Source organism: Dermochelys coriacea, chromosome 1 (genome assembly GCF_009764565.3).
Source record: "Dermochelys coriacea isolate rDerCor1 chromosome 1, rDerCor1.pri.v4, whole genome shotgun sequence".
NCBI lineage: Eukaryota > Metazoa > Chordata > Testudines > Dermochelyidae > Dermochelys > Dermochelys coriacea.
In genome coordinates, this window is record NC_050068.2 from 229,559,003 (window position 1) to 229,574,359 (window position 15,357).

General features: G+C 38.6%; 1 protein-coding gene across 1 annotated transcript in view; it reads left to right on the forward strand.

Moving 5' to 3' along the window:
* The window catches only part of EFCAB6 (EF-hand calcium binding domain 6), a 162,777-nt gene that overhangs the window by 51,173 nt on the left and 96,247 nt on the right, over positions 1-15,357 (forward strand). The window contains exons 6-7 of the mRNA XM_043515658.1: positions 898-1,034; positions 13,858-13,976. Coding sequence (XP_043371593.1) covers positions 898-1,034; positions 13,858-13,976 — 256 coding nt within the window. The remainder of the gene's footprint in view (positions 1-897; positions 1,035-13,857; positions 13,977-15,357) is intronic.

Genomic DNA, 15,357 nt, shown 5'->3' on the forward strand with positions numbered 1-15,357 from the left:
TTTGCTACTTTATATTCCTGCTAGCACTGCATAGCCTACAGGATTCTATTCTGGCTCATGTACCATCATCAGAACAAGCAACTTAGTTCCAGTTATAGAATCTATATTGTTGCTCCTGTTGTGTGAACCAGAAAGTACACAACTTGACTTTCATTTCCCAGCTTGAATTTTTAGGAACAGTAGTTAAAAAGAGCAGTATTTTTAAGAAAACTTTTCTTACTTGTAAAATGAGCAAAATTCGACATGGAAGTAATTGAAAAACAGTAAGCTTGGCACCCCACAATGTCATGTTTTAATGTAAGACTACATTTTCAGGATCAGACTTTGCACAGATTTTTAACAGGGTCAGAGGAAAGGGCTGCAGTTGCAAATGTCGCCACCTTCACTAGCAAAACCCCATGTTTTCTTTTTTCACCTTCAAGCATACCCCCTTATTTTTGGTAAATATTTGAAGTGAATAAAAAAAGAGATTCACTCCACTTTATGCAGAACACTAATCATTTGTTGATTTCTAATAAACATAAATACCAACATCAAGCAGATCTGCCACAATCATGCAGTATTTGGTTTCTAGCAAATCTCTAAGTTTCAGTCATTGGAGGAAGATGTCTTTTATCTATTGCTTAAAAGGAATGAGTTATATTTGAAACTCATTACTTTGCCTAAAAGTTTTTTACCAACACCATTTACTGAGGAAATTGCCTTTAAAACATTCAATAACTGCACAGTGTTCATGTCTTATAGTCATTTTGTAACACTGTGCTCAAAAGGTTTTTTTTGCATTGTTGGAAAAGGCATAAAATGCCATTTTTTATATTAGCAAAGCTGTCCAGTGCCTGTGTTTCAGGTTGCATCAATGTTTGTTTCTTGTTTAATTAGATCATTTGTCATTTATAGATTTCAAAGAATTTGAAAAGCATCATCAAGACCTGTAGGCTTTTTGACTATAACCGAACAGGACAAATACAGCGGCATGAGCTAAGACAGATTCTTGAGATCAGTTGTTTCAGGATGAAGGATGCAGAGTATGAAAAGTAAGTAAGGAAATAGTCAAAGATTTCTGTATGGTTCTTGAAATTAATAAGTGGCCTTCTGACCTGTACAGGCTGTCAGATTCTGGAGAGTGGCTTGGCAATAGGCTGACTTATTAGGATAAAAGCTGGCTGGTTGCCAAGAGCCTTGCTCCATATTATGGACCTATCACTTTAATCACCCAGATGCACACTGCAGCCTCTGAAACTTCCTATACTCTGAGGGTGGTAGTAATTCCATTTTCTAGTTCCTAAAGGAATGGGTAGCATCTTAACTCCAAGTCAAATGCCAAGAAGGCCAATGGCATTTTGGGATGTATAAGTAGGGGCATAGCGAGCAGATCGAGGGACGTGATCGTTCCCCTCTATTCGACACTGGTGAGGCCTCATCTGGAGTACTGTGTCCAGTTTTGGGCCCCACACTACAGGAAGGATGTGGATAAATTGGAAAGAGTACAACGAAGGGCAACAAAAATGATTAGGGGTCTAGAGCACATGACTTATGAGGAGAGGCTGAGGGAGCTGGGATTGTTTAGTCTGCAGAAGAGAAGAATGAGGGGGGATTTGATAGCTGCTTTCAACTACCTGAAAGGGGGTTTCAAAGAGGATGGCTCTAGACTGTTCTCAATGGTAGCAGATGACAGAACGAGGAGTAATGGTCTCAAGTTGCAATGGGGGAGGTTTAGATTGGATATTAGGAAAAACTTTTTCACTAAGAGGGTGGTGAAACACTGGAATGCGTTACCTAGGGAGGTGGTAGAATCTCCTTCCTTAGAGGTTTTTAAGGTCAGGCTTGACAAAGCCCTGGCTGGGATGATTTAACTGGGACTTGGTCCTGCTTTGAGCAGGGGTTTGGACTAGATGACCTTCTGGGGTCCCTTCCAACCCTGATATTCTATGATTCTATGATTAACTCCTCCTAGCTTCAAGCAACTTGATTGTTGTGGGTGGGAATGTGGGTCTCACCCACACAGTCTCAAAGAGATTGGTTTCAGAGTAGCAGCCGTGTTAGTCTGTATCCGCAAAAAGAAAAGGAATACTTGTGGCACCTTAGAGATTAACAAATCTATTTGAGCATAAGCTTTCATGAGCTACAGCTCACTTCATCGAATGCATGCAGTGGAAAATACAGTGGGAGATTTTATATACATAGGGAACATGAAACAATGGGTGTTACCATACACACTGTATCGAGAGTGAACAGGTAAGGTGAGCTATTACCAGCAGGAGAGGAAAAAAAATCAAACACCTTTTGTAATGATAAGGTGGGCCATTTCCAGCTGTTGACAAGAACGTGTGAGGAACAGTGGGGGGTTGGGGGGGATAAACATGGGGAAATAGTTTTACTTTGTGTAATGACACATCCACTCCCAGTCTTTATTCAAGCCAAATGTAATGGTGTCCAGTTTGCACATTTAATTCCAATTCAGCAGTCTCTCATTGGAGTCTGTTTTTGAAGTTTTTTTGTTGAAGAATTACAACTTTTAGGTCTGTAATCGAGTGACCAGAGAGACTGAAGTGTTCTCCAACTGGTTTTTGAATGTTATAATGCCTGATTTGTGTCCATTTATTCTTTTACATAGAGACTGTCCGGTTTGGCCAATGTACATGGCAGAGTGGCAAAAGATTGGACTTAGATATGTGGACAATCCGAAAGATTGTCTGACGAGACATTCCTTCCCCCCTTCACATCAGTTCCAGGAATGGTACTGCCGGGTGCCTTCTCACCCCACCCTGATTACATGCTAAATGGTGATAACAGTGAGACCTATCTGAACCTGTTCTAGGGAGAGAAGGGATGAGCAATGGAGAGGTCTTCCTTGCTCCAGTCACTGGAAGTGAAGAAAACAATCTTTTGCTCAATCCTCTAGCTTTCCTTGGCTGAGTCATGGGAGATAGTTGAACTATGAGTCCTCTTCAGAAGGTTATTCAAGCAGGGTAGAACATACTCTCCCCATTGGGATGTCAGGGAAAGCTTAGAGCTTTGACATCTTGCCCCAAGCCTGATTGCCACGCATGGTAATTAAGTGAGCTGGAAACCCAGATTCTGTTTCTGGGAAGGGGGTAGTTAGAGAGGGAATATGAGTCAGCAGACAGAGCATGGGCCTGTGATTCAGGAACACTGAGTAATCCCAGATCAGCACTGATTTGCTTGGTAACCTCAGGCAAATCACTTAACCTTTCTGTACTTAGTTTCCCAACCTGTATAAGGGGATAATTATACTTACCTCACTGGGGTGATATGAGGATTAATTAATGATTGTACAGGAGTTTAAAATATAATACGCTCTGCCCTGTTAGTGCTAAGTATTAATTAAGAGTCCACTTGATACTTTTGGCATTATGATTCCAGGGTCCCTGCCAACTTTTACTGTCATAAACCCTAGCAGAGGTACCTCTGTCAGAGGGCAGGTGTGGAAGTAAAAAGTGGCCACTGCCTCTATTCTACTGGGGGTCTGCAAAAGGCAGTGCCTGCAGCCCTAAGGTGGGCTAAACTGCCCCAGGAGGATGGACATCCAAGGCAACTGGAGGATACACTAATTCCGTGCATTTCTTTAGCATTCTTTGCTAATGGACTCCTGTGGAGCCCTGGCTGTGATTTAAAGCTGCTCCTCTTCAGTGGAAATTTTGAAAGAGGGCAGGTGAATTGCCCCTGGAATTCAGGAATATCAGCTGGTGGAGGTAGGTGTAATTAACACCACGAACATAGGAGAATCTAGCTGTGTGTTTACCTCATGGCGGTTTCCAATATATCCTATTGGAATTTGGAACTGCTTTCACGGATGCATACGCCATAAGGTCCATGAAGCTTTTGTCAGCAGCAATCTTGGAGACTGTTTTCTGTTGGATAAGGGCCTAAAGGAAAATTAAACAAATTAGGATGGGCCATTCTTTTGTTGTTGGTCCCCCCCATACACACACCACAAGCAACCTCCAAAACAATTTTTAGCCTGTCTTTACTGGCTAGGCTTACTGTTTCAAGTTTTTATATCTTTTTCTGGCTGGGACATTCTCCAGAATTACATCCCAACAAAACCAATTAAATAATTTTGTATATGCAATTATAGAACAGAAGCAATACTCTTCTAAATCCAGCAATCAACAAACAAAACAATGCTTTATTTGACAATAAAACTTGTGTTTGGCACTGAAATCTGAAAGGTAGTAAATCTATAAAAATGTTACTAGATCTCCATAAGTACTGAATAATAAAAAAGATCACAGATTTTTATTTGGGGTTTTTTTAATGTTCAACAATGACGATGTTTCAGATAAAACTTCTGAAGCTTAACATATAAAATAATGATACAGATTCACCTTTATATTGGAGAACAGAAGATCAGAAATAATGAATTACTTCTTTTAAAAATTGCTTTCACCCTATCTTGCTTAGTAAAAATCACAAAACTACAGTTACGTTCTCTTAAAGAAGCCTGTTAAACTTGAGAGATTTTATATGTAACCAAACTGTACCTGAATTCCTTATTAGGATGGACCATTAAGCATCTTGGAGTGTATTCTCCACTGAAAGTACATGGGTGACTTTATTAATGATGTTAGTGCATTGAGGGAAAGATATTAGTGCCCTGTTCCAGGAATAAGAAAGCTTTAACTTTTTGAGGGCAATTAAAATCATGGGCCAGATTCACTGCTACACCAGCAGTTTTGCACTGCCCTAGTTAAGATGGGATTATCGTTGTTTGCAGCACCAGGGCAGCACAAAGGAATGGAGCATGCCAGTAAATCTGGTTCTCTATCTCCACGTCCATACTCCATCCTCATAAATCACCCTTCCCCTGACCCAACATGTCTTAAGTGAATATTGTCCAAGTGCATAAACTTAATGGGCTTTTGCATATACCATCATAGGTAAATAGGAAAGGGCAACAAATAAAATGGCAAAGTCCAGGTGTCCTCATGTATCTCTTGAGTGCCCTAGTCATTTTCTGACTTCCCAGGAGTGAACAGCACAAGTGAAATGCCTCCAATTTCACATTCCAGAAATTTCAATGACTAGCTAGGCTGCTCCAAAAAAATAAAATAAAAAAATAAAAAGGTGTTTCCATGAGAGGTGATAACAGCTGAGAAACTAGAAAAGGCTAGTGGGAAACTGAGCAAATGTAACTCTTGTGGCAAGACATCAAAAGCTGCACTTCCTATATTTCTTTGCCTAACAGTCCAAGTCTGTGAGCAATTATCTGTGGAAGTCTCCACCAAAAATTCACAGCCACCCCGTAACTAAAGTCCATGGGCAACTTTCACTCTTCTTTAGCATTTCAGGGTTTGAGATCAGGTAGGCCGAGAGGTCTTCTTTTCTTTAAGAATATTATCATTCCTCCCTCTCTTCTTCCTGTTTTTTCATTCCTATTTGTTAAAGCCAGAGCCTAGATGGAAGATCCTGTCTCACCAAAGAGCCTAAAAAACCAGCTGCATTAAAAAGAAACCAGTATCCTCTGTACTGCCAGTCTAGTTTAAATTGGCTTCTGTTCCTGAGGTTCCCAGTGATGTTTCCTTAGATATTAGGAGCCTCACTTTCAGTGACATGAACACATAGAGGAACTAGAACATTAGATTCTCAGTTGGCTGCTATACTGTATCGCTTTAATAGCTCTGGGCAATATAGATTTAAATGGCATGGGTTTTTCAGATGAAGGCTGCATTTGTCAGAACAGACTAGTTCTGAAGTTTTGCTTTGGAGGACCTGAAACTTTTTCCAATACTCCCAGTTAACAGGCTCCTGGCTCTTACCATTCTTTTTGTCTCTGGAATTCGTTCTAAACTACAGCAGAGCCTAGTCAACCTGAGAGGTAGCTTCCAGACCAACTTAGAATGAAAAGACAGCTATACAGGTTGTCCCTTCTACTGGAGTCTACTGCTACTTTGCCTTCTGGTGTTCTCCTTCAAGGTAGTTTTCTGTGTTCATGTCTACTCTGCACTTGGAACTCTGCAGCTGTTTCTGATTCAAGCCCAAGCCCATTGCATATTTGGCTTGGAGTGATTGATAAATGTTTCTGCCCAAGACAAAACTTCTCTTATGGTGTTCTGGGACTGTGTTGAATCTCTCCCTTGACTTTAAGGGTCTTTGGATCAGGACTATAATTATAAAAAGGACTTTCTCGACCACAAATGTCAGTCTTTAGGGTGGGAGACACAAAAGGAGCTGTGTTCTTTTGGGAAAATGGTCATAGTCAAAGATTAGGCTCCATATAAATGTGAGAGATCCAAGAGCCCTGTGAAGGACACCATTTGGCCTCAGGAACTTTCTCTCAGATAGGCCAGACTTACTCTAGATAGACAAGTCAGTAGTTTGTAGTATAGTTGAAATGATACTAAGGACCTGCCAATGAGAGAAAAAGTCTGGCAGCTCTGAAGTCTTGTCCTCTCACAAAAAAAGGCAAACCACCTCCCAGTTGATCTGTGCTGGCACAATCTTGCCTGGAAAGAATGGTCCCTAGCTTTCTCCCTCCCATCCATAGATCTTTATGTCTATCTGACAAATACCATTCTCCTGTATCCAGGATTTAGACTTTCAGGCTTTCACAGTTATACAGTCCAATGGTCCTAGTGGACTTTAAACTCATCCAAGCCTCTCATCAGTGCTGACACTTTCCTGTTTTGGAATGACTATTTTAACAAAAAGCAATGGACCTTGACTCTCTCATTGGTATCCTGGATTTGTCTCAGAACAACAAGACAATCTCTTCTCATATATTGTAGAAGGGGTGCTCAGATATTGTAGGAAGGATAGGAGGCAGATACAGTACCAATTCTTAAATACCACACATAGAAGATTTTTCTTAAGAGTCAGATGCTCAAGATGAAGTTGTCCCCTGGCACCTTTAGTGTACTCATCTGGCAGTTATGCAGCAAATAACTCAAGGTTATTTTCCTTGTCAGCATTTCAGAGCAGATCTTTATGTAAAAAGTGAAATGTTCTTAAACAATGGGCTGGAAAGAATAATGTGTACATTTGTTTGTTTTGAATTATAATGAATAAATAGCATTCATATTTGTTAAAAATAGAAAATAGAAAAATAACAAAATAATTCTAGTAATGACAAAGGTTTGATATTTAGAAAATCAGCACTGCCTTATGTCTACATTACATTTAATTTGAATCTTCTGTAACTGGCTATTTTTTAAAAAAGGATAGGGAGTGATTGGGTGTTCTTTAAATAATGTACTGAAATTTAAAAAAAATCCACACTTTAAAATGTATACAAGGATATTTTTGCTCCCTTGTTCATGTTTGTGTAAAGGTCTTTCCAGTAGTGGAAAAATAACTCCAGCCCAGACCCTTAGTAACCCTTAGGAACAGGCTTACCTTTAAGGAAGTCAATAGTCCTGTTGATTTCAATGGGACTACTCATGGCTCTGATTCAGAAAAAGCATCCATATTCAGGAAGGATGCTTAAACACATGCTTAAATCCCATTAAATCAATGATAGAATTAAAGTTATGCATGTGCATAAATGTTCAAGTGTCAGGGCCTTAGTACTTTCCTGATTTGGGATTTATATGCTCAAAATTAAGCACATGTGTGTTTGCAACATCAGGATTTAATTAGGGGTCTGATCCAAAGCCCATTTAAGACAATAACTTTCCATTGACTTTAACTGGCTTTGGATTACTGAGAATTCAGGGGAAACAGTGAAAGTGACTACACATGGTGCTGTCAAATATACAAAGTAAACACACAAATAATACAGGTGTTTTATTTGTCAACTGAGATCTTTCAGTTGTAGTAACCTGAAATATTACTACATACAAGGCACAGCAAACAGATCCCTTTAAACAGTAGTTCTCAAACTTTTGTACTGGTGACCCCTTTCACACAGCAAACCTCTGAGTGCGACCCCCCTTATACATTAAAAACACTTTTTAATATATTTAATACCATTATAAATGCTGGATGCAAAGCGGTGTTTATGGTGGAGGCTGACAGCTCACGACCCCCCATGTAATAACCTCGCAACCCCCTGAGGGGTCCCAACTCCCAGTTTGAGAACCCTTGCCTTTTAAGATGGCACTTTTTGTTTAAGTATGGGTTTGCCCTTATGTCCTTGGATAACATTTCTGAGTACAGTATGTTCATTGTGCTGTGCATCAGTGGATTGCCACTCTATTTTATCTATCCATTCTAATCTAATCTCTTTTTTTCATTTCCAGCATCACCACCACTGCAGTTATGAGGAACCAGTATAATTCATAGTACCTTTAGGATCAAAGAAGTTATGTAAATAATTCTGAGTACTGTACTATAAATATCACAATATGGTAAACATCAGTGAGACTATTTATTACTTTTCCACATGAAGACTGGAATAAATAGGAATGCCACTTAATGATTTCAATTTTAAAAGCAATCTATCCATCATGATGATTCTGCCCAAGAATTCTTATTTTAAAGCCTATAAATGTGGTTTCCCCCGCCCCAGGAATGAATGTTTCATTATTTGTTTCCTTTAGTAAATACAAGGATCAGTTCTACTTCCAGTGAAGCCAATGGCAAAACTCCTGTTGATTTCAGTGGGAGCAGGATTTGCACCATTGTTTGTGGATGCTGTAAAGAAAAGCTCACTCTCCATTTACTATGTTTTCAAGTTGCACACGTCCTTTTCATAGTAACCTAAGGTAGTGATAAAGCATGCAGCATATGATTCTGATCCACATTTATGGCTTGGGTTTTTTGGTTCCTTTTCAATGGTCCAATGCTAAGAGCAGCTTGTAATGCATAATGATGTTCTGAACAAATAATTAGTGATGTTGTTCCATTTTTGGGTTGATGGAATTGATTTTTTAATTTTGACATATGAAAATCCAGAAAAAGCCTTCTTGTTCAATCACCAGACACTCCTGGTATCAGTAACAATACAGCTTATGGGGGATGGAGCTTTTCAGGTGTTAGAAATTGGAGCATCCATGTGTTGATGAAAACTGTCACTTTTGTTTTTAGTGGTAGATAATGAGTGAAGTGTTCATTTTTAATAATTTGTGTGTATATCTGGGTTTAACAGTATTTGAAGGTTATAAAAACTGAGCTCCAAAAAAGTATGAATGTCAAACAGATATATCATGAGTGACATGTCATTTATGACAAGATATAGCATTAACCTGATCTTTAACATGGCCTTTTTTGTCATGATTAGACTGTCAGTGTTCAAATAAGCTAGTCACACAATGTTTGTGAAGTATTTCCTTTAGTTTGAATTTGTACAGGGAAGTTTGCTTCAAATTGGATGATGGTCTATCCATGTTATTATGAATAAGTTTTTCTGTGATGCTTTACAGATTTCAAACCACTGTACAAATATTAACTAGTTATTCCTTTGGGTATGTAGGCATTATACCCCACTTTTATAGATGGGGAAACTGAGGTAAAAGGAGGTTAAGTGACTTGCCCAAGTTGCTTATCAAAAAGGAGATTGAGATGTGACTTCATTTAGAGTCTCTCTCCACAGGGAGAGAATAGTACAGGCTCTTTAATTTAATGGAGAAGGACATAACAAGAACCAATGACTGGAAGCTGAAGCCAGAGGAATTCAAATGAGAAATTAGGCACAAAGTTTTAACCATGAGTGTGATTAACCATGGGAACAAACTACCAAGCAAAGTGGTGGATTTGTCATTTTTTGTTGTTTTCAGATGAAGACTGGATGCCTTTTTGGAAGATATGCTTTAGTCTACCACAATTTATTGGTCTCAATACAGGGACAACTGGCCTGTGATATACAGGAGGTCAGACTAGATGATCTAGTGGTATATTTAGGCCTTAAACTCTATGCATCTCTGAATTGTACTACAAAAATCTCTGCTTTCATTTTAAAAAAATTACATATTTTTAGTGATTAGGAAGATAAACTTGAAAACATCAAGTGTGTGTTGTCTCACATAAACCTTCAGCCAACCTGAAACCATAGTTCAAAAGGTGTGAACTACCCATTGATTTCAATGGGTTGACTTAAATTTAAAGAGGACAACCTAACTGTTCATTCTATTAACTATTTCACCATTGATTAGCACAAATATTTAGCAAATATGCTCATCCCAATCCCAAATTGTTTCTCAGACTGGAAAATTTAATATAAAAATATATTACACTGGGGATATGGTTCTAATTGTAACATTCATTTCCATATTTAATTCAATAAAAAATTCAAAATTTTAATTCAGATAAAGCTGCTGCAGAATATCCAGCCCATTGGATCTGATTGCTACAAAACCCAGGCACACTGTAACACAATTTAGGTTCCATTTGCCGTAGATTAGCGAGGCCAAACAGCAAAAATTAAGATGTTTGTACACCAATGCAAGGAGCCTAGGTAACAAAATGGAGGAACTAGAGCTACTGGTTCAGGAAGTGAAACCAGATATTATAGGGATAACAGAAACATGGTGGAATAGTAGTCATGACTGGACTACAGGTATTGAAGGGTATGTGCTCTTTAGGAAAGACAGAAATAAAGGTAAAGGTAGTGGAGTAGCATTGTATATCAATGATGAGGTAGAATGTAAAGAAATAAGAAGCGATGCAATGGATAAGACAGAGTCCGTCTGGGCAAAAATTACATTGGGGAAGATAACTAGTAAAGCCTCTCCTACGATAGTGCTTGGGGTGTGCTATAGACCTCCGGGATCTAATTTGGATATGGATAGAGCCCTTTTTAATGTTTTTAATAAAGTAAATACTAATGGAAACTGCGTGATCATGGGAGACTTTAACTTCCCAGATATAGACTGGAGGACCAGTGCTAGTAATAATAATAGGACTCAGATTTTCCTAGATGCGATAGCTGATGGATTCCTTCATCAAGTAGTTGCTGAACCGACTAGAGGGGATGCCATTTTAGATTTAATTTTGGTGAGTAGCGAGGACCTCATAAAAGAAATGGTTGTAGGGGATAATCTTGGCTCAAGTGATCATGAGCTAATTCAGTTTAAACTGAACGGAAGGATTGACAAAAATAAATCTGCAACTAGAGTTTTTGATTTCAAAAGGGCTGACTTTCAAAAATTAAGGAAATTAGTTAAGGAAGTGGATTGGACTGAAGAATTTATGGATCTAAAGGTAGAGGAGGCCTGGGATTACTTTAAATCAAAGCTGCAGAAGCTATTGGAAGCCTGCGTCCCAAGAAAGGGGAAAAAATTCATGGGCAGGAGTTGTAGACCAAGCTGGATGAGCAAGCATCTTAGAGAGGTGATTAAGAAGAAGCAGAAAGCATACAGGGAGTGGAAGATGGGAGGGATCAGCAAGGAAAGCTACTTTATTGAGGTCAGAACATGTAGGGATAAAGTGAGACTAAGTCTAAAAGTCGAGTAGAGTTGGACCTTGCAAAGGGAATTAAAACCAATAGTAAAAGGTTCTACAGCCATATAAATAAGAAGAAAACTAAGAAAGAAGGAGGGCCGCTAAACACTGAGGATGGAGTGGAGGTTAAAGATAATCTAGCCAAGGCCCAATATCTAAACAAATACTTTGCCTCAGTCTTTAATAAGGCTAAAGAGGATCTTAGGGATAATGGTAGCATGACAAATGGGAATGAGGATATGAGGTAGATATTACCATATCTAAGGTAGAAGCGAAACTCAATCAGCTTAATGGGACTAAATCGGGGGGCCCAGATAATCTCCATCCAAGAATATTAAAGGAATTGGCACCAGAAATTGCAAGCCCATTAGCAAGAATTTTTAATGAATCTGTAAACTCAGGAGTAGTACCGAATGATTGGAGAATTGCTAATATAGTTCCTATTTTTAAGAAAGGGAAAAAAAGTGATCCAGGTAACTACAGGCCAGTTAGTTTGACATCTGTAGTATGCAAGGTCCTGGAAAAAATTTTGAAGGAGAAATTAGTTAAGGACATTCAAGTCAATGGTAAATGGGACAAAATACAACATGGTTTTACAAAAGGTAGATCGTGCCAAACCAACCTAATCTCCTTTTTTGAAAAAGTAACAGATTTTTTAGATAAAGGAAATGCAGTGGATCTAATTTACCTAGATTTCAATAAGGCATTTGATACCGTGCCACATGGGGAATTATTAGTTAAATTGGAGAAGATGGGGATCAATATGAACATCAAAAGGTGGATAAGGAATTGGTTAAAGGGGAGACTACAACGGGTCCTACTGAAAGGCGAACTGTCAGGCTGGAGGGAGGTTACCAGTGGAGTTCCTCAGGGATCGGTTTTGGGACCAATCTTATTTAATCTTTTTATTACTGACCTTGGCACAAAAAGTGGGAGTGTGCTAATAAAGTTTGCAGATGATACAAAGCTGGGAGGTATTGCCAATTCAGAGAAGGATCGGGATATTATACAGGAGGATCTGGATGACCTTGTAAAGTGGAGTAATAGTAATAGGATGAAATTTAATAGTGAGAAGTGTATGGTTATACATTTAGGGATTAATGACAAGAATTTTAGTTATAAGTTGGGGACGCATCAATTAGAAGTAACGGAAAAGGAGAAGGACCTTGGACTATTGGTTGATCATAGGATGACTATGAGCTGCCAATGTGATATGGCTGTAAAAAAAGCTAATGCAGTTTTGGGATGCATCAGAAGAGGCATTTCCAGTAGGGATAAGGAGGTTTTAGTACCGTTATACAAGGCACTGGTGAGACCTCACCTAGAGTACTGTGTGCAGTTCTGGTCTCCCATGTTTAAAAAGGATGAATTCAAACTGGAGCAGGTACAGAGAAGGGCTACTAGGATGATCCGAGGAATGGAAAACTTGTCTTATGAAAGGAGACTTGGCTTGTTTAGCCTAACTAAAAGAAGGTTGAGGGGAGATATGATTGCTCTCTATAAATATATCAGAGGGATAAATATAGGAGAGGGAGAGGAATTATTTCAGCTCAGCACCAATGTGGACACAAGAACAAATGGGTATAAACTGGCCTCCAGGAAGTTTAGACTTGAAATTAGACGAAGGTTTCTAACCATCAGAGGAGTGAAGTTTTGGAATAACCTTCCAAGGGAAGCAGTGGGGGCAAAAGATCTATCTGGCTTTAAGGTTAAACTCGATAAGTTTATGGAGGAGATGGTATGATGGGAAAATGTGATTTTTGGTAAGTAATTGATCTTTAAATATTCAGGGTAAATAGGACTAATTCCCTTAGATGGGATATTAGATGGATGGAATCTGAGTTACCCAGGAAAGAATTTTCTGTAGTATCTGGCTAGTGAATCTTGCCCATATGCTCAGGGTTTAGCTGATCGCCATATTTGGGGTCGGGAAGGAATTTTCCTCCAGGGCAGATTGGAGAGGCCCTGGAGGTTTTTTGCCTTCCTCTGTAGCATGGGGCACAGGTCACTTGAGAGAGGCTTCTCTGCTCCTTGAAGTCTTTAAACCATGATTTGAGGACTTCAATAGCTCAGACATAGGTGAGGTTTTTCGTAGGAGTGGGTGGGTGAGATTCTGTGGCCTGCGCTGTGCAGGAGGTCAGACTAGATGATCAGAATGGTCCCTTCTGACCTTAGTATCTATGAATCTAAGATTATACTAGGCTTTGATTAAGAATTTCTTATGTAATTGAAATAATTTCTGTGCACATCTATTAACATTTATATCAGGTACATGGTCAGCCAAATCACATGGTAGTGTGGCATTGAATAATAGTATGCAGACGACTCACACACCACATATATAAATTCGGGGAGAAATAATACAATGTGTATATGCAAAAAATGCCACTTTCCCTCTCTTAATTTTTACATAATATTCTGTAAAGATCATATCTGTTTATTTTCCAATGTTTCACTACAGATTTGACAGAGAATAATGTTTTTTACTGAAAGGAGTTGCTTTTTTTTTTTTTCCAGACTGTGGAATCATTCCTGTGTTGGTAAAACAAATACATTGGATTATAAAGAATTTCTGAAGAACCTTGGGATACATATGAGTACAATTAAGAAAAATGCAACAGAAAACCAACGCCTAGGTAGGTGCTCACAAGGAGAATGTATAGTGTAGGCTTTGGGAAAGTGAAGTTTTCACTTGCGGCCTGATTCTACTCCTGCTGAAATCAATGGGAGTCTTTCAATGGGAGTTGGATCAGGCCCTTACATGGCAACTTTAGTCTGGAATTTTCAAAGAAGCCCAAGACAACTATATGCCATTTAGGGGATGGTCTCTCAGAGTGGTTTGAAAAGCTCACCCACAGTATATCAACACTGCTCATAGGGCCAAGGTTTCAAAAAGTGACACCCAAGCGCATGTGTAAAAAGTATAGTCACAGTTGAAGCTTATTTGCTGCAATTATGCCTTTAGATTGTAAGAGTTCATGTACAAATAGCTATTGGAGTACTGTACTTAATGTGGTTTAATGTACAATCAAAGGGCTGCACACTCAGTCATGTTTTTTGTGCATCACCTTCTGGCCTTCATTTTTGAAAATATGTCCCATAATATATATCAGAGTCTACGTATATTTGAATGCATTTTAAGAAAAGAACACTGTCAGTATATTTTTTATATTTTAAAAATAATAATTATGTTTGCATTAAACCCTTAGAAGCTTGGAACTAAAATCTGTTTCTTTAAAAACTTATTTTTCTACATGATGTATGCAGCTGGGTTTGTTGTTGTAGGGTTACTTGCAAGTGCTGGCCTTTCTGCCAAGTGAGTTTTCATTTCTCTTTGTTTAAAAAAAATAGTATTTAAACATTATACCAGAGGGGAAAAAAGCCAGTAAAGAATTACACAGATTTTGCAACCTGAAGAAAAGACTGTAAGCTAAATTGTGAGCCTATTAACTTGAAACATGGCGCCTTTCATTTCTACTATTCAGACTTAATACTTCACAAAGAGTCACAAAAGAACAAATTAACCTTTCACAGTTGTCTAGTAAAGCCCGGCCAACAGTCATAGTAATGAACTGATCCACTGCCTGACAAAAAGTCTTCCAGTGGTTAGTGGGACTTATTTTTAAACCAACATTAAATGGATAGCCTGATTTTCAAAGGTGCTGAGTATAGGCTGTTCCTATTGACTTCAGTGGATGCTCAGCACTTCTGAAAATCATACCATTAGAATCTTTTTAATTTAATTGTACTTTTCCTCTCTTCATCCTGAAACAGGGTTGTGTGTACACAGAATGATGTAAAGTTTATGAAATATTACAAAATAAAATAGCTTAGAAAATAATTGGTAAAATAACCACAGCTGCTAAGCGCTTGGTTTTTTACATAGTGTGGCCAACTGACATCATAACCAAAGCTGGTGCTCCAAAGTCAAATCCCACTCTGCTTTGATCAACAAAGAAGTTGTAAAGGTGAACATTATCTTAGATAAACCCATTCAGCTAGTAAACATAGGGCAGT